This window comes from Symphodus melops, assembly GCF_947650265.1.
Source record: "Symphodus melops genome assembly, chromosome: 17".
Classification (NCBI taxonomy): domain Eukaryota; kingdom Metazoa; phylum Chordata; class Actinopteri; order Labriformes; family Labridae; genus Symphodus; species Symphodus melops.
This window is the reverse complement of record NC_136707.1, coordinates 2,798,790-2,813,358: the sequence shown is the minus strand read 5'-3', so window position 1 is coordinate 2,813,358 and position 14,569 is coordinate 2,798,790. Positions and strand designations below refer to the sequence as shown.

Below are 14,569 nucleotides of genomic sequence, written 5' to 3'. Positions count from 1 at the left end.
AATTATAACAAAGATAACTCAGTACAATAAAATCTTTCTTTAGACATTGGCAAACTCTTTATAATAAGCTAATGATACGCAGCATATTTGTATTTTCTTGTAAGTGAGAGCCAAATGAACAGTGTGTATTAATGCAGGACTTTTATTTCTTCACTGTGGTATTCCCACTTTTACTGTACAGTATACAAGCACTAAGTACTTTTCCTGTCCACTGCAGATTTTAATTCCTCCAGGAAGTAAATTATTTGAAACACCTTTGAATTTTCTGCTGACTCACAAGTGTAGTGTTGTACAGGATTTCTTAAAAGGAAGACACACGATGACACACAAGCAGCGGAATGATGACTAAAGGAGAGGCTTATTTTACAAGCACACGCAACGACACAACCTGAACCATGTTTGAACTCATTCATAAAAAAAATAGGTTTCTTCTTCCACCACTAAAGGATTTATTTTAATAGGCCCCAGTCTACTACTTATATTATAAATAATAATAATAATAATAATAATAATAATAATAATAATGGTTATAATAAAAGTTATAATTATGATGATGTATACGATTTGGATAGCCTATTTGATCAAATAAAAATATAATTTAGCTGTTTCAGGGGAAAAAAGCATCTTCATGTATAGCCTAATAAACAGGGTTTAATGTAGAACTGAAGGTGTGGTCACGTGACTTACCGGTCGCAGGTGAGACCCCTGCACGCAGATTTCCGTGAGAGCGCGGATCTCAGGGCTGTGACGTAGAAGGTTTTCGCAAGCTTCATCACTTCGGGTTTCAGAGATGACGGTTCTCTTTTATGGAAAATCCCTCAAGACGAAGACAGGATAAAAAGAGCAAACGGCTGCAAATGGAACCTAAAGCAGAAATTACCGAGTTCACCGGCGGACAGATACCGACACCGAGACACCGACAGCCGCCCTGACAGACATGAACACATTCACAGGTAAGAACTCACTTTGACTCCATTTAGAAAGCAGCTGCGCAAATACAGAAAGTTTAAATTCTGATGGGAAATTATTTCTTATAGCGCTTCTACATTTAAAAATGTGCCTCTATGTTAACGTTATGATTAATACAAAAAAAGTTTAATATTCTGCGTAGCAAGAACTTAGACTGGAGCAAGAGTCACGTTTAACCCCATGTATGAGGGGTATTTAATGCCACACACAATTCTAGTGTATGGAGGTGTATTCATCCTGAAGCTCAGAGTGTTAGGTGGGGGTTGTTTCTCTAGTAAATGTTCAATGATGAAAAAGACTGGATTATCTTTTGAAAGTATTCAGTCTTGGTCAGACAACACAGCAATAGAGCCACGCATGGCTGACACAGTTATTACTATTTTTTGAATTTTATATACTTTATTAATCCCGGAGGGGGAAATTGTCGCTGTTTTTGTAGAGACATGCTTCTCAAACACACAGGCCTGAAACGTGATGTTACAGTTATGCAAACAGTGTTTACTTAGAAGGTAGAGCCTGCAAATTCCTTTCCATTTGTATAGACTCATCAGCCTTTTTCTTAAGTCCCTTTATCCTGTATTTTCTAGTATCTAGTGCCGTCCACAGGTCATCATGGGAACTTGCCTACTGTAGTTATCTGTCAGTGGTCGTTCAACACATTTAATTTATTCTATGCATGTGACAAAATGCAACATCTCCTGTTTGAGTTTGTCAGAGCAAACTACAGATGTTTTTACTTTACATGTTATGTTGTCCTTCGTTTCAGATATGAAAAAGCAGATTTGAATTCACCCTTTTTACTTTCACCTTACTGTTGTTTCATGTCAACTTTCTATTAATAGATTAATTATAAAAAGAGATACAAATATTTTACTCGCTCAAGGGATCAAGTTTTTGTTAAAAACTAAATAATCCAGCTGTGCATTTATGAAATATTGATAATAGTTTTTTTTTGGTTATAGGAAATCATTCTTGTATGTACTCACAGAACCGTTACTCAACAATTATGTTTTTCTCTCCAGTTATCGCTGTTCTGCACCACTTCCTGTTTTGGGCTTCGGTTCAGTCAGCTCCTGTCAGCTCGCCGGCTGACCTGCCGCTGGCATTCAGAGAAGCAGCCGAGCGAGCGAAAACACTGGTGGAGAAAATCCTAAGGGACATCCCAGCCGTGCACACGGCCACCGTTAACACTGAGGTGAGAGAGCTGAGTCTGCTGCACTCTGATTGGCTGTTTTTCTTCTTCACTTGTTCTTAGTGTTTCGTTTTTGTGTCCTTCAGGGTTTGTCACTTGACCCCTCCACCCAGACAGCAAACCTGCATATGATGATGACTATTCTGGGCATCCCTGTGGCACCAGTCCTCAAACCGCTGTCTGAGCGCTTCACACTGGTCAGTCTGCACTCCGGGGGGGTTTATGGGGGGGGACGGATGGGTTCTTAAAATCCTTTACGAAGCTTCTCGGTTTATTTAGGTATAAAGTTCAGAGTTTCTACTGGTCCACTGGAAGTTCTTCCATCCTAGCTAACAACTCTCTCTGTGTCCATCCTGCAGGAGATCTGTGTAAGCCGCATGTCAGCGGGCACCCAACTGTACCAGGGGCTACTGGAAGTTTTGTCAAACAGACTGAGTGGACTGAACGACCTGAAAGCCGACCTTCGAGACCTGCTGATGCACATCAACAAGGTACCACGCATCCCGGACGTGACATCACTGCGCTCCCTGTTCTGTTGTGCTTGACTGTAAATGACAGCTGACGCTGTGTTTCTGTGTGCGTCTCTTAGATGAAGGAGGTGGCTCAGCTTGGCAGCGGTGGCGAGGACGATCAGTATGCAGACCTGGCCTTTAGTCCCCATGGCGACTATGACGTCCAGGTGGCCGTCCACCTTACATTGACACAACTTCGTTCCTTCTGTCACGATCTGATCCGAAGCCTGAGAGCTGTTGCCTCCTACAGGCCACAAACGTCAGGAGCACGCTAAGCAGTATGCTTTTAAAGATACTGAGAAAAACTCAGATGAGTTGGACAGAGCAAAAGTTGCTTCAGCAAACACAAAGTCTGAACTCTGCAAGGATCAGATACGTCTACCTCCAGGGCCTCATGAGAAACCTTCATTTGTTATCAATCAGGGAATAACGGTCAAAGAAAATCACTTGATTTTTCTCTTCAAGCTGACATATATCATCGGATAGAGACAAACTTACAAAGCTACAATTCACATATTTATTATTGTATTTTCCACAAGTGAAGCATCTTTTTCCAAAAGGAAGCAATCTGCTGCTTCATTTTTAAATCTGTTTATTTATTTATATATCTTGAAGGGTTTTCAGGATGTTGGTACGTGATGTAGTATTGCAGAACTATCCGGAACATTTTGCGTAGCCGGCTTGTCTATCATCTTAAGGATCAGAGCTCCGCCTCGTCTGTCCAAGACGACAAGCAGGAATGTGAAGGAGTTCAAAAAGCTTTCAGGACTGCAGAGACGATCGCGGCAGATCAGAGATGTGCGGGTCTAAACCTGCTCTGAAACCTGAAACCTGCAGCTCTTTCTCACTCTAGGTGGGTTTTTTTTTTAATTTTGTCTGAAGCATTTACATAACTTATGAAGATGCATGTCAATACAGACAGAAAAGAGAGTCCATCTAGAGTTTTAAAGCAAAAGAGTAAAGCAATGAAACAAGTCATCAGTGTAACTTATTTCAAGCCTTAAGCTTTAAAGGATTATAAAGTCATAGAAATTATAGTTAAAGTTTATTATAGTTTTGTGATGTAGTTCTAACTCAATTTTCATTGCAACAAGGTAATGCCTTCTTATATGTAGATTATCTGCACTTGGTGTTCAGGTGAAAACAGGTTATTTATATTTTAACTAATATTTATTGATAATTTATGCTTGGATATTTATTTATAACTGTTTTTTGTGTGAATGATATTTTTTTTAAAGTGTGCTTGTCACTGCAGGAGTTGAACGTTTCTTTATTTTGAGGAACAGCTGAGATGATGTCAGAATGAGTTTTTAACATTAATTAATTTATTTCTATTTATTTCAAGTGTGTTTAAGTGGGAAACTGAACTCCAGATGAAACTATTTATTTATTTTTATTTATAAAGAATCATATTCTTCTGTGTGGTATGCTTTGTTGATGCTAAGAGCAAATCAGATCTCTGTGTCTGCAGTGTATTATATTTCAAATAAAGTTTTTGCACACTTAACTTCCTTTTCTATTACTGTTGTTTGTTGTCCATTCATCTTTCCCGGTTTTGTTCCTTTCATCTAAAAAAAAAACATTTTAAACATGCAAATTAAAATTAAGATTTCAAATAGTTTAGATTATTTATTTATATGTATGAATCTCCAGTGGTAGTGGAATCTCCAGTTTCTGGTCATTGGTCACTCTGATGATCAGAGTGACCATAAACTATAAATAAAACCAATTAGAAGAAAAAACACACAGTCACCACACTTTTACTCCACTTTCATTTATTCGAAAAATACAGAAAGTTTGTCACAGCTCGTTGTGGGCGTGGCCATGGGGGGGGGTGAACCTTCATAGTAGGCGGGCTTCAGGCAAAACCTGCTCTCACCACATCACAGATCAAACTGACAATGTGTCATGGTACTTTTAATGGAAGCAAGGAAAGGACATAAAATATGTTATTATTAGCGTCTGAAAACCCCAGCTGTGAAAATACACAAAGATACATTTTTATAGCCATGAAATATTTCACCATGAAAGAGTGCTGTCCTGTGTCTCCCTCTGGTGGTCCTCACCCTGGTTGTCTTGTTTCCTCCCTCAGTGTCTCCCCCTGTTTGTCCTCCTACCTTGATTTCTCACCTTGTTCTCTCTTTTCCTTCTTTGCTGTCTCTTGCAATGGTTTTGTGTCTCCTTCTGGTTATTGTCTGTCCTACCCCCCTAGTTGTCCTCACACCTGGCTGTCTCCCCTGGGTTCTTCTGTCCCCTTCCTCTCCCCTGCTGCCTGTGGGTGGCTCCCCCTGATGGTCGGGGTCAGTTCCTGTGCTGTTCCAGGTCTTTTCTTCGCAGTTTTTCTTTCTGTTTCTCCATCTTGTCCAGAGCTTTTCTTTCTTTGTCAGCTGCACTTAAGATTTCTTTGATGCGGCGCTTCAGAGTGCTGCGATCCGATGTACTGAGCACGCCCAGGCCCTGCAGAGGAGGAAGACAGAGGTACCACTCTGATATTTTTTACTGAACGTGAAATAGGACAGGTAATTTTATACAGCGTGGCAGAAACTGAGAGGATCAGTGAGCATGATTGGGACCAAAGGTTCAACTTTTAAAATAAGTAAATGTCTTACAGTTTAAATCAAAGACATAAGGTTCTGACTCATAATTATAATATCAGTTAAAATGATGATAAAAGGCGCTCTGTGGTGGATATCATTTGTGGAGTGGTCTCTGAGAGGTTAAAGTACAAAAGAATGAAAAGTGGAAAATGCTGACGTGTTTCAGCACATTTGTGTTTGTCAAGGTGTTGGAGCATACTGCAGAGGTATACTGGGATAGAAATAGATAGGTGACATCACTTCATGTCACATACCACAGAGACCACTTCACTTCTCCTCGGTGGTAAAATGGTCCATTGTTGCCTTTTTTCTGCTGAGAAAAATTCTTATTTCTTTAAAAAAAAAAAAAAAAGTTTGAAATAATGTGTTGTGATTTTTTTTTAAACAGTATAGATTTCTCCCTCTATTGTTGCTGACATTGGTTTCTTATGCTGAAAGGGGAACCATCTAAAGACTGTCTCAACATGCAACAGACTGAGCTTACTGACGTCCTGCAGAGGCTTCAGCTGCTTCCTCACCTTCAGCTTGGTTCCGTCCAACTGCAGCAGCTCCCGACCGTCGATGTCCTTTGCACTGAATTCTGGGACGTACTGCTCCATGTTGAGTCCTTTCAACCACTGACAGACCTGTTGAGTCGTCCACAGAGACACCGGACAGGACGGCTCATCTAAGGGCTGAGGAGGAGACACGGGAAAAGGAGGTCAGAACTCTAAACAAGAGGCCAATAATGGGCTCTGATTCAATTTGCATCATTCTTGTGTGTGTGTGTGTGTGTGTGTGTGTGTGTGTGTGTGTGTGTGTGTGTGTGTGTGTGTGTGTGCCACCTCATCAGATGACTGGGACAGGGTTTGGTATGGATGAGAGGATCTGGAAGAGTCAACCGGAGGAGAGGTGGAGGAGGATGTTTGAGGAGGAGAAAATTCCTCACTGAGAGCCGACTCCTGAAGGAAGACGTGAGTGAGAGAAAAAAAACTGTTTATAACGGCACAAACTACAATTAGCTACAATTAGTTTTCAGTTTTCTTCTTAACCTTATTCTTTCAGTGTTTACGACTTTTGGCCATTTTGAAAAAATGTCAAGATGGATATGACAGTCTGGGATCGATGTAGAAAAATATGTACTTTTTATGGTCAATATGTTATTGATTTCCCGCGTCTCAGCACTATTTCCTTTTTTTTTTTTTTTTATCATTTTGAAATTGAGTTCTGCTTTTGAAATGATAAATGACAAACAAAATGATGGCTGTCCAAAATGTCCCTTGTTAGCCTCGGTGATTTCCCTTAGGTAAGTGTGTATCAGCGTTCCACTGATCGATAGGTAGGCAAGTTCATACACACACCAAAGACTATTAAAGCCATTAGCTCTCTCCACTATGGATGTCTAATGGAGCTTCTTCCTCTGAGCTTTAATGATAAAACAGAGGGAGTCATTAAGTGTAGAGATAAATCCGACAGAAAAGAAAAACGAGCGGGACTGAAAGTGTGTGTTTATGGTCACACACCGCACACTGTGTCCTTTCAAACTGTGATTGTTTTTATGGACTACAACGGCAGAACATTTATCTACAACCACCAAACAAACCACAGCCTTGGGATCATGTGACTACAGTATCTCTGTGTGTGTGTGTGTGTGTGTGTGTGTGTGTGTTGTGGCGGTTACACTAAAAGCATGCAGGTCGTTGTGTGGGTGAAGGTTAGTAAACCAGAAAAATCAATGCACAGAAAAACACTTGCAGCAAACTGAAAGACTTTTATTATGAAACTGAGCTATAACTCACTACATCACAGCGTCATGTAGCCCTGCTTTGTGATTGGTTGGCAGGTGACACGTCTAGCGGAGTTCAGAAGCTCAGACACTGTGGTTTGAAATCATCCTGAACTATTTAAAGACTCAAAATATACGAAAGAGAAAAGAAACTTATGTGAACAAGAGTCTTTTCTTTTGAAGGAGATTGTGATTATTAGCAATGTTTTCCTTTGTTGGAACAAGGTGTAAACTGCAGCTAAATACACTTAAAAAACAACAATTCATTGTAGTTAGTTAATTTGCTTAAGTTAAAAAAAAAGTATTGCTTGATAGAACTTGTGCAAAGAAGATGTCAACTTCTCAAATCCAGATAATCTTGTATTAAAAGAACAATGAAACGATGAAAGTATAGTTTAGATGACGTTTTTTTAACACAGCAGCACAAACAGCAAGAGTACGGCAGCTTTTAGTGGCAATTGCAACTTTGGTCTTTGAAGTAACATCCAGTGTTTCCATGGCAACGATCAACATTCTGTCTGTCATTTTAGACCTTTGAATGTAAAGCCTGTCGTACGGTTCTCCATACTGTATGTTTTAAAGTATGCTTTCCTGAGAGCAACATGTGAGGTTGTTCCGTACCTGAGAGTGGGACTTGCGGGGTCTCGGGGAGCTCAGCGGGGTGGTCTTGGGGGAGCACGGGGGAGTGGCAGAGGAGGATACTGACCCCCGTCCTTCAGTGAACCAGGAGAAAGGTACGAAGGATCCTGAAGAACGAGATGGACTCTCAGACGGCTCTCTGAGGACACAAAACATCCAACAAAAACATATTGTTTTATTTGTTGGAGGATTTGATTTACCCGCCCGTTAGCTTTTTTATTTGATGTGTCAAAGTTTCAGTCTAGTTTTGTTCTGGATGAACCCACCTGCTTCCCACAGAGAGCCTGTTGGATTTATCTTTCCTCACCCTAATATATGAACGCCTCAGAGTCACCCTGAGAGAGGGAGAGAAAGAGAGAGAGAGTAGCTCATGTCTTGTGGCTACTTAAATCAATGCTATTATTTGTAGGGCTGTTGGCGTCAACACATAAATCATAATGTGATTAAGGTCCAAAGTTTAAAAAAGTTCAATTGTGATTAACCACACTGAACTGTTTAAATTCATCAGTTATTCGCATATTTTGGATTAAACATAAAATAAGTGACAGATGTTCTTTAGTGTCTCACCCCAGGTCTAAAAAGCGTCTCTTTGTCTTCTTGTCAAAGACGACCGCCGGGCTGCCCGAATCAGCTGGACTAGTATCTCGACTTGAATCAGAAACCAACACTGACACACACACACACACACACACACACACACACACACACACACACACACACACACACATATAAATCAATAATAAATTGGATGAAGGTTGTGAAAGAGCCGTCTGACATCTGTTCTAATGTGACCTTTGCAATTCAGCTTCCTGCTTTTCATCATAATGATTATTCATGATAATGACTTTTTTTATTTTTTTTTATTTTTTTACAGGTTTGTTAAAAGGGTGTACCTTCGCTGTCGGGCCTCCTGCTTCTCCTCATGTACACCCGAGAGCAGTCAGGGGAGGGGCAGGACCTGGAGGGCGAGCTGCTGGGGGTCACCAGAGCCTCCTGGGACGTGGTATTGGTCAGCTGGTGGTACCGCCCCCGTGGGGGAGCAGCCAATGGCTCTCTTTCATCCTCTGGAGAGCGGCGACCCTGAGGAATCAAAATAAAGTATTTGTTTACCCTTTATATTCAGACATGAAAACCTGTCCCTCAACCCTCATGTGTCTCACCAGTGACGTGTCAAAAGAGAAGGCGGGGCTTCGAACCGACAGCAGCGAATCAGGAGAGGGGGAGTTGCCTCGTGTGGCGAGCTGGAGAGGTAAATGAGCAAATTGTAAATGTACTTTCCTAATAAAACAACCATAAAAACATAATCAGTTGCATTTTTACCATGTTCATAAAAAACATTTATTTGTGGGCTTTTATATGACTTTGTCAAGCCAGAGCCAGAAAATCCAGGACGGAGAGAGCGGGGAAAGATGAGGTCTGATTTGAATCTGAGCCACCCGCCTCTGCACATGGGGCGCCAAGGAGGCCATGAGCGCCCCTGTTATGAACATTTTTTATATTATTCTCTAAATTTCTACTTTGTCATCAAGATAAGGACTCTCACGATGCAGAAATTAATAAAAATGTTCCTCTTCTTTGTCACTTTTTCTCCTTTGAATAGGCAGCTTATCATTGAATTTCCTCACAGTTCTTAAAGTCACTGCAGGCTACCTTTCTCTCCAGGCTGTCGTCTCCCTCCGTTGAGCTCAGGCTGTCGCGGTAACGGGACCTGGAGGGTCGATTTCTCCGGGCTTTGATGGACAGCTGGGCTCGGCCTTTCTGGATGCTGTTATCCAGCAGCTCGGTCTCTGGGATTGCCTCGTTCAGGTCTGAAACACAAAGTCACAAAACAGACCTGAATCATGAGGTTTTACCTGCCAGGACTCACAGGTAAAGACTCAATGAGGTTGTAGTCTTCTTAAGTCTGTAGTTGTTCTTTTGTCTCCTTATTTATGTATTTTTGAATCTATAATTTCTTCAAATCAGGAAAGTCTTTTGTTATTACTATTTTCCTTAATTCCTTTGTTTGTACCCTTGACAGCATGGCTTGTGAGTTAAGTTGTATTTGCAGCTCACTATATAAATTCATATGTGGTGTTTATGTTTTTCTATTATGTTGCTGTAAAATGCTGAATATATTAACAAGCTGATAAAAAAAAAATGAATTATTTACATGGAAGAAGTTTCATTGCTGCATTATATACCAGCTCTTTTTGTAATGCTGCATTAAGATGAATTAATTTGTTGTTCATCATTTGCAATACGTTTACCAGCTATGTGTGGTTGTTATGTTTTACAAATGTGATAGTCGTATGCCAAAACTTTGTAATTTCCTTTGTTAGCATGTAATGTTTCACATTTTCATGGGTGCTTTTCTTTCTTTTGTATCATTTCAGTAAACCAGAAAAATCATAAAGAGAATGATGCAAAGAGGTAAGAGCTTTTATCTTTACTCCTGCCTCCGACTTTCTCTTTAAGTCCATCAGCCTGAAGAGAATTTGTGTACAGACAAACACACACACACACACACACACACACACACACACACACACACACACACTGAGGACAGAATACAAAAAATAACCTTTAGTAACCTCCTCTGGACCAGATGTAATAATCTTTGGGTTTGAGAGATCTGAATCTCAGCAAGCAAGTCTCCTTCATTTGTGTCTTATATTGTTTGACTAAGCTGTATATGCTGCTGTTTCTTGACTAGCTTCTCACATTACTGCTCTCTGTTCCTCTGCCGTGAATTAATGACTCATTAACAGCAGAGCGGCTCTTCGGTGGCTGCAGCTGTATTTATGAAGACAACTAAAGTCTTTAACATAATGAGTTTTTCTTCATCCTCCCACTCTACCCATCAGAGATCTATGAAATATTTAACGTGCTGACCAATACTCTCACACACTTTTCTTTATAGAGGTTTACTTTAAAGGACCAAATAAAACGTGAATCACTTCCTGTTCGAGACCAAGACCCAACCATTATAAGCAAAAGCCTAACTCGGACCGCTACCTGATTCTCACAAGACAGAGTTGGCATGTAAAGGTGTCACCACATTTTAGAAATGTTATCACAATTAAGGTACAGCATCATCTGCAAAACAAACAGATTCTCCTAGATCAGAAATGTTCTCATAGTGCAAGCCCAAAGAAATGTCCAGCGGTCCAGATTTCCTAACAATACCAGAATCCAAAAATGTATTCAGAAGACAGAAATGTCCTCACTTGGTAAAAAATAACATCAAAATGTGTCGTACAATGATAAAATGTTAAATGTTAAAATGTCCTCACAAAGTATAAACATCCAATGTGCCCTAAATAGCAAAAATGAAAGAAATGTCCATGCACATGAAGCGGTGAGCTAGTTTTAAAATGTGCTCTTTGGTTTGTCTTCATGTATTTTTTTCTATCCCCAACCCTAAAAAAATATTTTGAGGATCATTAAGGACTCTCAGTCCTTCCAGGTTTTGGGAATACCTGCAGCTTGAGAGGGGAAATCCAGAGCAAAATCCCAACCCCTGTGTGAGAAGTTATAAAAATACTTGTTGGACTGCCTGAGGACACTGTTTGAGTAATTTTATATAAAATACATTAAAGTTATTGTATCATCCATATTGTATGTATGTGGACATGAGTGTAATGTATAGAATAACAGACCTCCTCTGTGCCTACTCCCCCAGAACGAGCTGACAGCAGTTTATTTCCCAGAGGATGGGGTTGGGAGGGGAGGATGGTGGGAGGGATGGAAAGAGATGAGAAGAGGGAAAGAGAGAAGAGGAAAGAATGTACAGTATGAAGGTTTTGTTTGGTAAAACACAGCAGGAGGCGACAACGGGAAAGAAAGAAGAGATTTGATAAAGAGGATGAGGGATGGTGCATACAGAGATGATAAAAACGAGGAATGAATGATGGGAGAGAGCGAGAGGTGCAGAAGATGGGGGAGGACCCAGAGGCGAGAAGTAATTGCATTAGAAGGGGGAGGACGAAGAAGCATTAGATGATATTAGAAAGCTGGAAGAAGAAAGGAGCTTTAGAAAAGAAAGAGATTTTTTCTTTTTTTTTTTTTACACTGAATAGTATTTTCTCTGCCATCATTTCATTTGATCTTTTGGTGAAGCTTTTTTTCTCCTTTGGAATCAATTGTTTCATGATTTGTATAAACTATAAGTTGGTTTAATATCTAACAAATTATCTGGTTTTATAATACATATGCAGAATATTTATATACATATATAATAAATCTTCATGTTTTGTGCTAAAAACTGAATTTCTAAAAACTAAAGAAAAAATAAATATGTACAGTATATATCAAGTGTACGTGTATGTTACGTGTAAGACTCACCAAACACATTGTCTGTATCTTCCAGGCCGGCAGACATGACTCAGCAGTTACTGTTCAGAGACAAAATACAAAAGATGTTACAACAAGAAACTCCTTCATAAGAAAAGTCACCTGAGAGAAGCGTCCGTGGGCTTTATGTGATTTGGTAAATGGTAAATAGACTTGAGCTTGTGTCACACTTTTTTAGTCCTCCGATGACTCAAAGCGCTTTTACACCGCATGTCACACCTACACATTTACACACCGGTGGCAGAGGCTGCTGCAGGGAGTCCAACAAAAAAAAAAAAATCCCATTCATACACATTTACATGACACATTGGACACGTTGTTGTAGGAGCTGGGGATCGAAACCTTGTTCAACTTAAAACTTACTTTTTTTTTGTTTCTCGTATCCACTCTTTTTGTCTGTATGGTTTTTTTCTGCTGAATTCTTAATGAGGCTTTTTTAGAGGTCAGCTGCTCTGAAAAAGCCAAGAGGGAAGGAGAGCGAAGATGAGGGAAGGAGCTGTGGGATTTTGAGAACCTGCAACGACTTTCTATTATTGCAAGAACCAGGACAGATCTGAGCAGCTTCATAACCAACTAGAAAAAAATTAATATTTAATTTAATTTAAAAAAAAAAAAAAAGAAAAAGTTTTTTAAGAGGGGTTTCTATTTTCTAATGAAATGAAAAGCAGAATTGAGGCTATTTTAATATAGGAAAGATTAAAAGTAGATCAAATAAAGATAAGTTCTAGAAACAGGTGATGACTTTTTGAATGTCCTTGGTTAATTTGCTCCTCCTATCTGATGGATAACTGAGCCAGACATGAAAACATAGAAAATTAAACACATTTAAATGACAGATGCAAACACTAGTTGCTAGTTTAGTATTCTTGTAGTTCTAATTTTATCAACATAGCCTTAAAAACTAAAAGTTGTTCTGAAAGAATACTTGAAACTGAAGTTTAATCACTTCTCTCCTACTTTTGCTTTTATTTATTTAAACTTACATATTAAGTGAACTTATGTTGTATTTGCTCGTTGTCTTTTTACAATGGCACCTGATGTCGTATGTTAAAGGAAGAATGTGTGACCTTTTGATCCAGTATATGTCGCCCTTGTGCACCATCATGAAACAAAAACAGACACCTTCAGTATTCTGAATCCTCTGCTTTCCTAAAGCAACACACCTAATTTCCAACACTCGAGGTTGGTCATATCTAAGGCCCGTGAAGGTCAGCTTAAAGGCTCCTCAAGGGATAAGAGGTAGAGCTCATGGATAAGTAATGCTTCATCTTTTTTTTTGGGGGGGGGGGGGGGGGGGGTCACAATGTCAGGCTATTAAAGCTCCGATCTAAAGCTTGATCGTTCTGCTCCTGTAAGTCTCTTTAGCTGTGGAGTGAGACACTTGTCCTCCTTGTCAAATATTGCTGTCCTTTCAAATTGCAGAAAGATGATGTAAGCAAAAAGGAATAACATGTAGCAGAGAGAGAGAGAGATGAGAGAGAGAGTTAAGAGGGAGCAGTGGGCAGGTATCCCAGCAGAAAGGCCATCTGCTGCCTCACCCTGCAGCCACGGTGTGAGCAGTAAACAGACGGTCACCCTGGACTCAATCTCTGTACCGAGGGTAAAAACAAACTGGACAACAGAGGAAGGAGACCTAACAAACTATCAAGAAGAAGAAGGCTATGTTTTAATATTTCGTAATGACTTAAACACCACACAAAAAAACAAGGGTTCAACCTGCTGATTGCCCTGCCTGAATGTGTTTTCTTTTCCCTTTATTCTTTTTCAAGTCTTTTCATGATGGATGCTGTGTTTAACCCATAGACTGTAAATATTAATGGAACAAAGCCTGAGTGACGTCACCCATCTGTTCCTGCAGCTCCGCAGGCTCATCGGCAGCAGCCACCGTGCTGGAAATGCTGTCTCAGCCTAACTTTCAGTCAACGTAAAGACACGCGTATAGTTGTAGCTGAGGTGGGTTTTAAGCCTCTAGACGAACCGTAATATCGTGTCCACCTGTCCATCACGTCAGCTATGTGCCTTACTACGGATAACACATATCACTCTTGAAATCAAAACGGAGCAATAAAAAAAATACATTCAAAAAATTCAATTTTTTTTTGTAAAAATGCCTTTTTGGCCAGTCGTGTTTATGTGACTTCAGGTCATCTTGGAGCCAGCCTCTAGTGGACACTCGGGGAACTGCATGATTTTTTTTTCGCCTCACCTCATCATTGTAGATGTTGTCCATGTCTTCATGTTGCATCATCTTTTATTGTATCATGTTTTCAATTTATGGCATGTCATGTGTTCAATGTCTTATTTTTTTTATTTATCTATTCAAGCCCTGTTTTTCCAGGAAGTAAAATTCTCTTACATATTCAAATCATGTTTAACACATGGGGGTATCTTGTTACTGTAATGTCCCATCTGTCCTATGTATTTTCGACATGACATTACACAATCTGATTTTGTTTTGTGTCAAGTCTAGCACATAACCCATCCTATTGAAAACTAACATCTTTTAAATGCAAAAACACTTGAGCAAACATGGGCTTGAACTGTGAGCTGCTTCTCAGAC

General features: G+C 39.9%; 2 protein-coding genes across 3 annotated transcripts; one reads left to right on the top strand and one right to left on the bottom strand.

Moving 5' to 3' along the window:
• Positions 1-631: 631 nt before the first annotated feature.
• On the top strand, positions 632-3,158 carry csf3b (colony stimulating factor 3 (granulocyte) b). 2 transcript variants are annotated; one of them, XM_079365750.1, is made up of 5 exons: positions 632-953; positions 1,992-2,164; positions 2,248-2,358; positions 2,521-2,652; positions 2,751-3,158. In XM_079365750.1, the coding sequence occupies exons 1-5, from the start codon at positions 938-940 to the stop codon at positions 2,946-2,948; spliced, it is 630 nt and encodes a 209-aa protein (XP_079221876.1). In that variant the 5' UTR covers positions 632-937; the 3' UTR covers positions 2,949-3,158. The 2 variants fall into 2 exon arrangements, with proteins under 2 accessions (XP_079221876.1, XP_079221875.1); XM_079365749.1 differs by lacking the exon at positions 632-953 and having other exon boundaries at positions 1,921-2,164.
• Positions 3,159-4,769: 1,611 nt separating this feature from the next.
• Positions 4,770-12,508, bottom strand: samd14 (sterile alpha motif domain containing 14). Its single transcript, XM_079365740.1, has 10 exons — positions 12,001-12,508; positions 9,325-9,482; positions 8,835-8,915; positions 8,568-8,754; positions 8,242-8,341; positions 7,941-8,009; positions 7,657-7,813; positions 6,095-6,211; positions 5,789-5,944; positions 4,770-5,130 (listed from the first exon to the last, which is right to left on the bottom strand). Exons 1-10 carry the CDS (start codon positions 12,035-12,037, stop codon positions 4,975-4,977), a joined length of 1,218 nt encoding a protein of 405 aa, XP_079221866.1. The 5' UTR covers positions 12,038-12,508; the 3' UTR covers positions 4,770-4,974.
• Between the last annotated feature and the right edge of the window lie 2,061 nt (positions 12,509-14,569).

Bases quoted from the DNA above. Each gene is read 5' to 3' on its own strand.
- csf3b (XM_079365749.1), top strand. From the start codon at position 1,946: ATGTACTCACAGAACCGTTACTCAACAATTATGTTTTTCTCTCCAGTT. The intron at 2,359-2,520 runs GTCAGTCTGCAC...TCCATCCTGCAG, and splicing joins TGTCTGAGCGCTTCACACTG to GAGATCTGTGTAAGCCGCAT. The intron at 2,653-2,750 runs GTACCACGCATC...TGCGTCTCTTAG, and splicing joins TGCTGATGCACATCAACAAG to ATGAAGGAGGTGGCTCAGCT.
- samd14 (XM_079365740.1), bottom strand. From the start codon at position 12,037: ATGTCTGCCGGCCTGGAAGATACAGACAATGTGTTTG. The intron at 8,755-8,834 runs GTGAGACACATG...TTGATTCCTCAG, and splicing joins TCTCTTTTGACACGTCACTG to GGTCGCCGCTCTCCAGAGGA. The intron at 7,814-7,940 runs GTGGGTTCATCC...TTGTGTCCTCAG, and splicing joins AGGCTCTCTGTGGGAAGCAG to AGAGCCGTCTGAGAGTCCAT.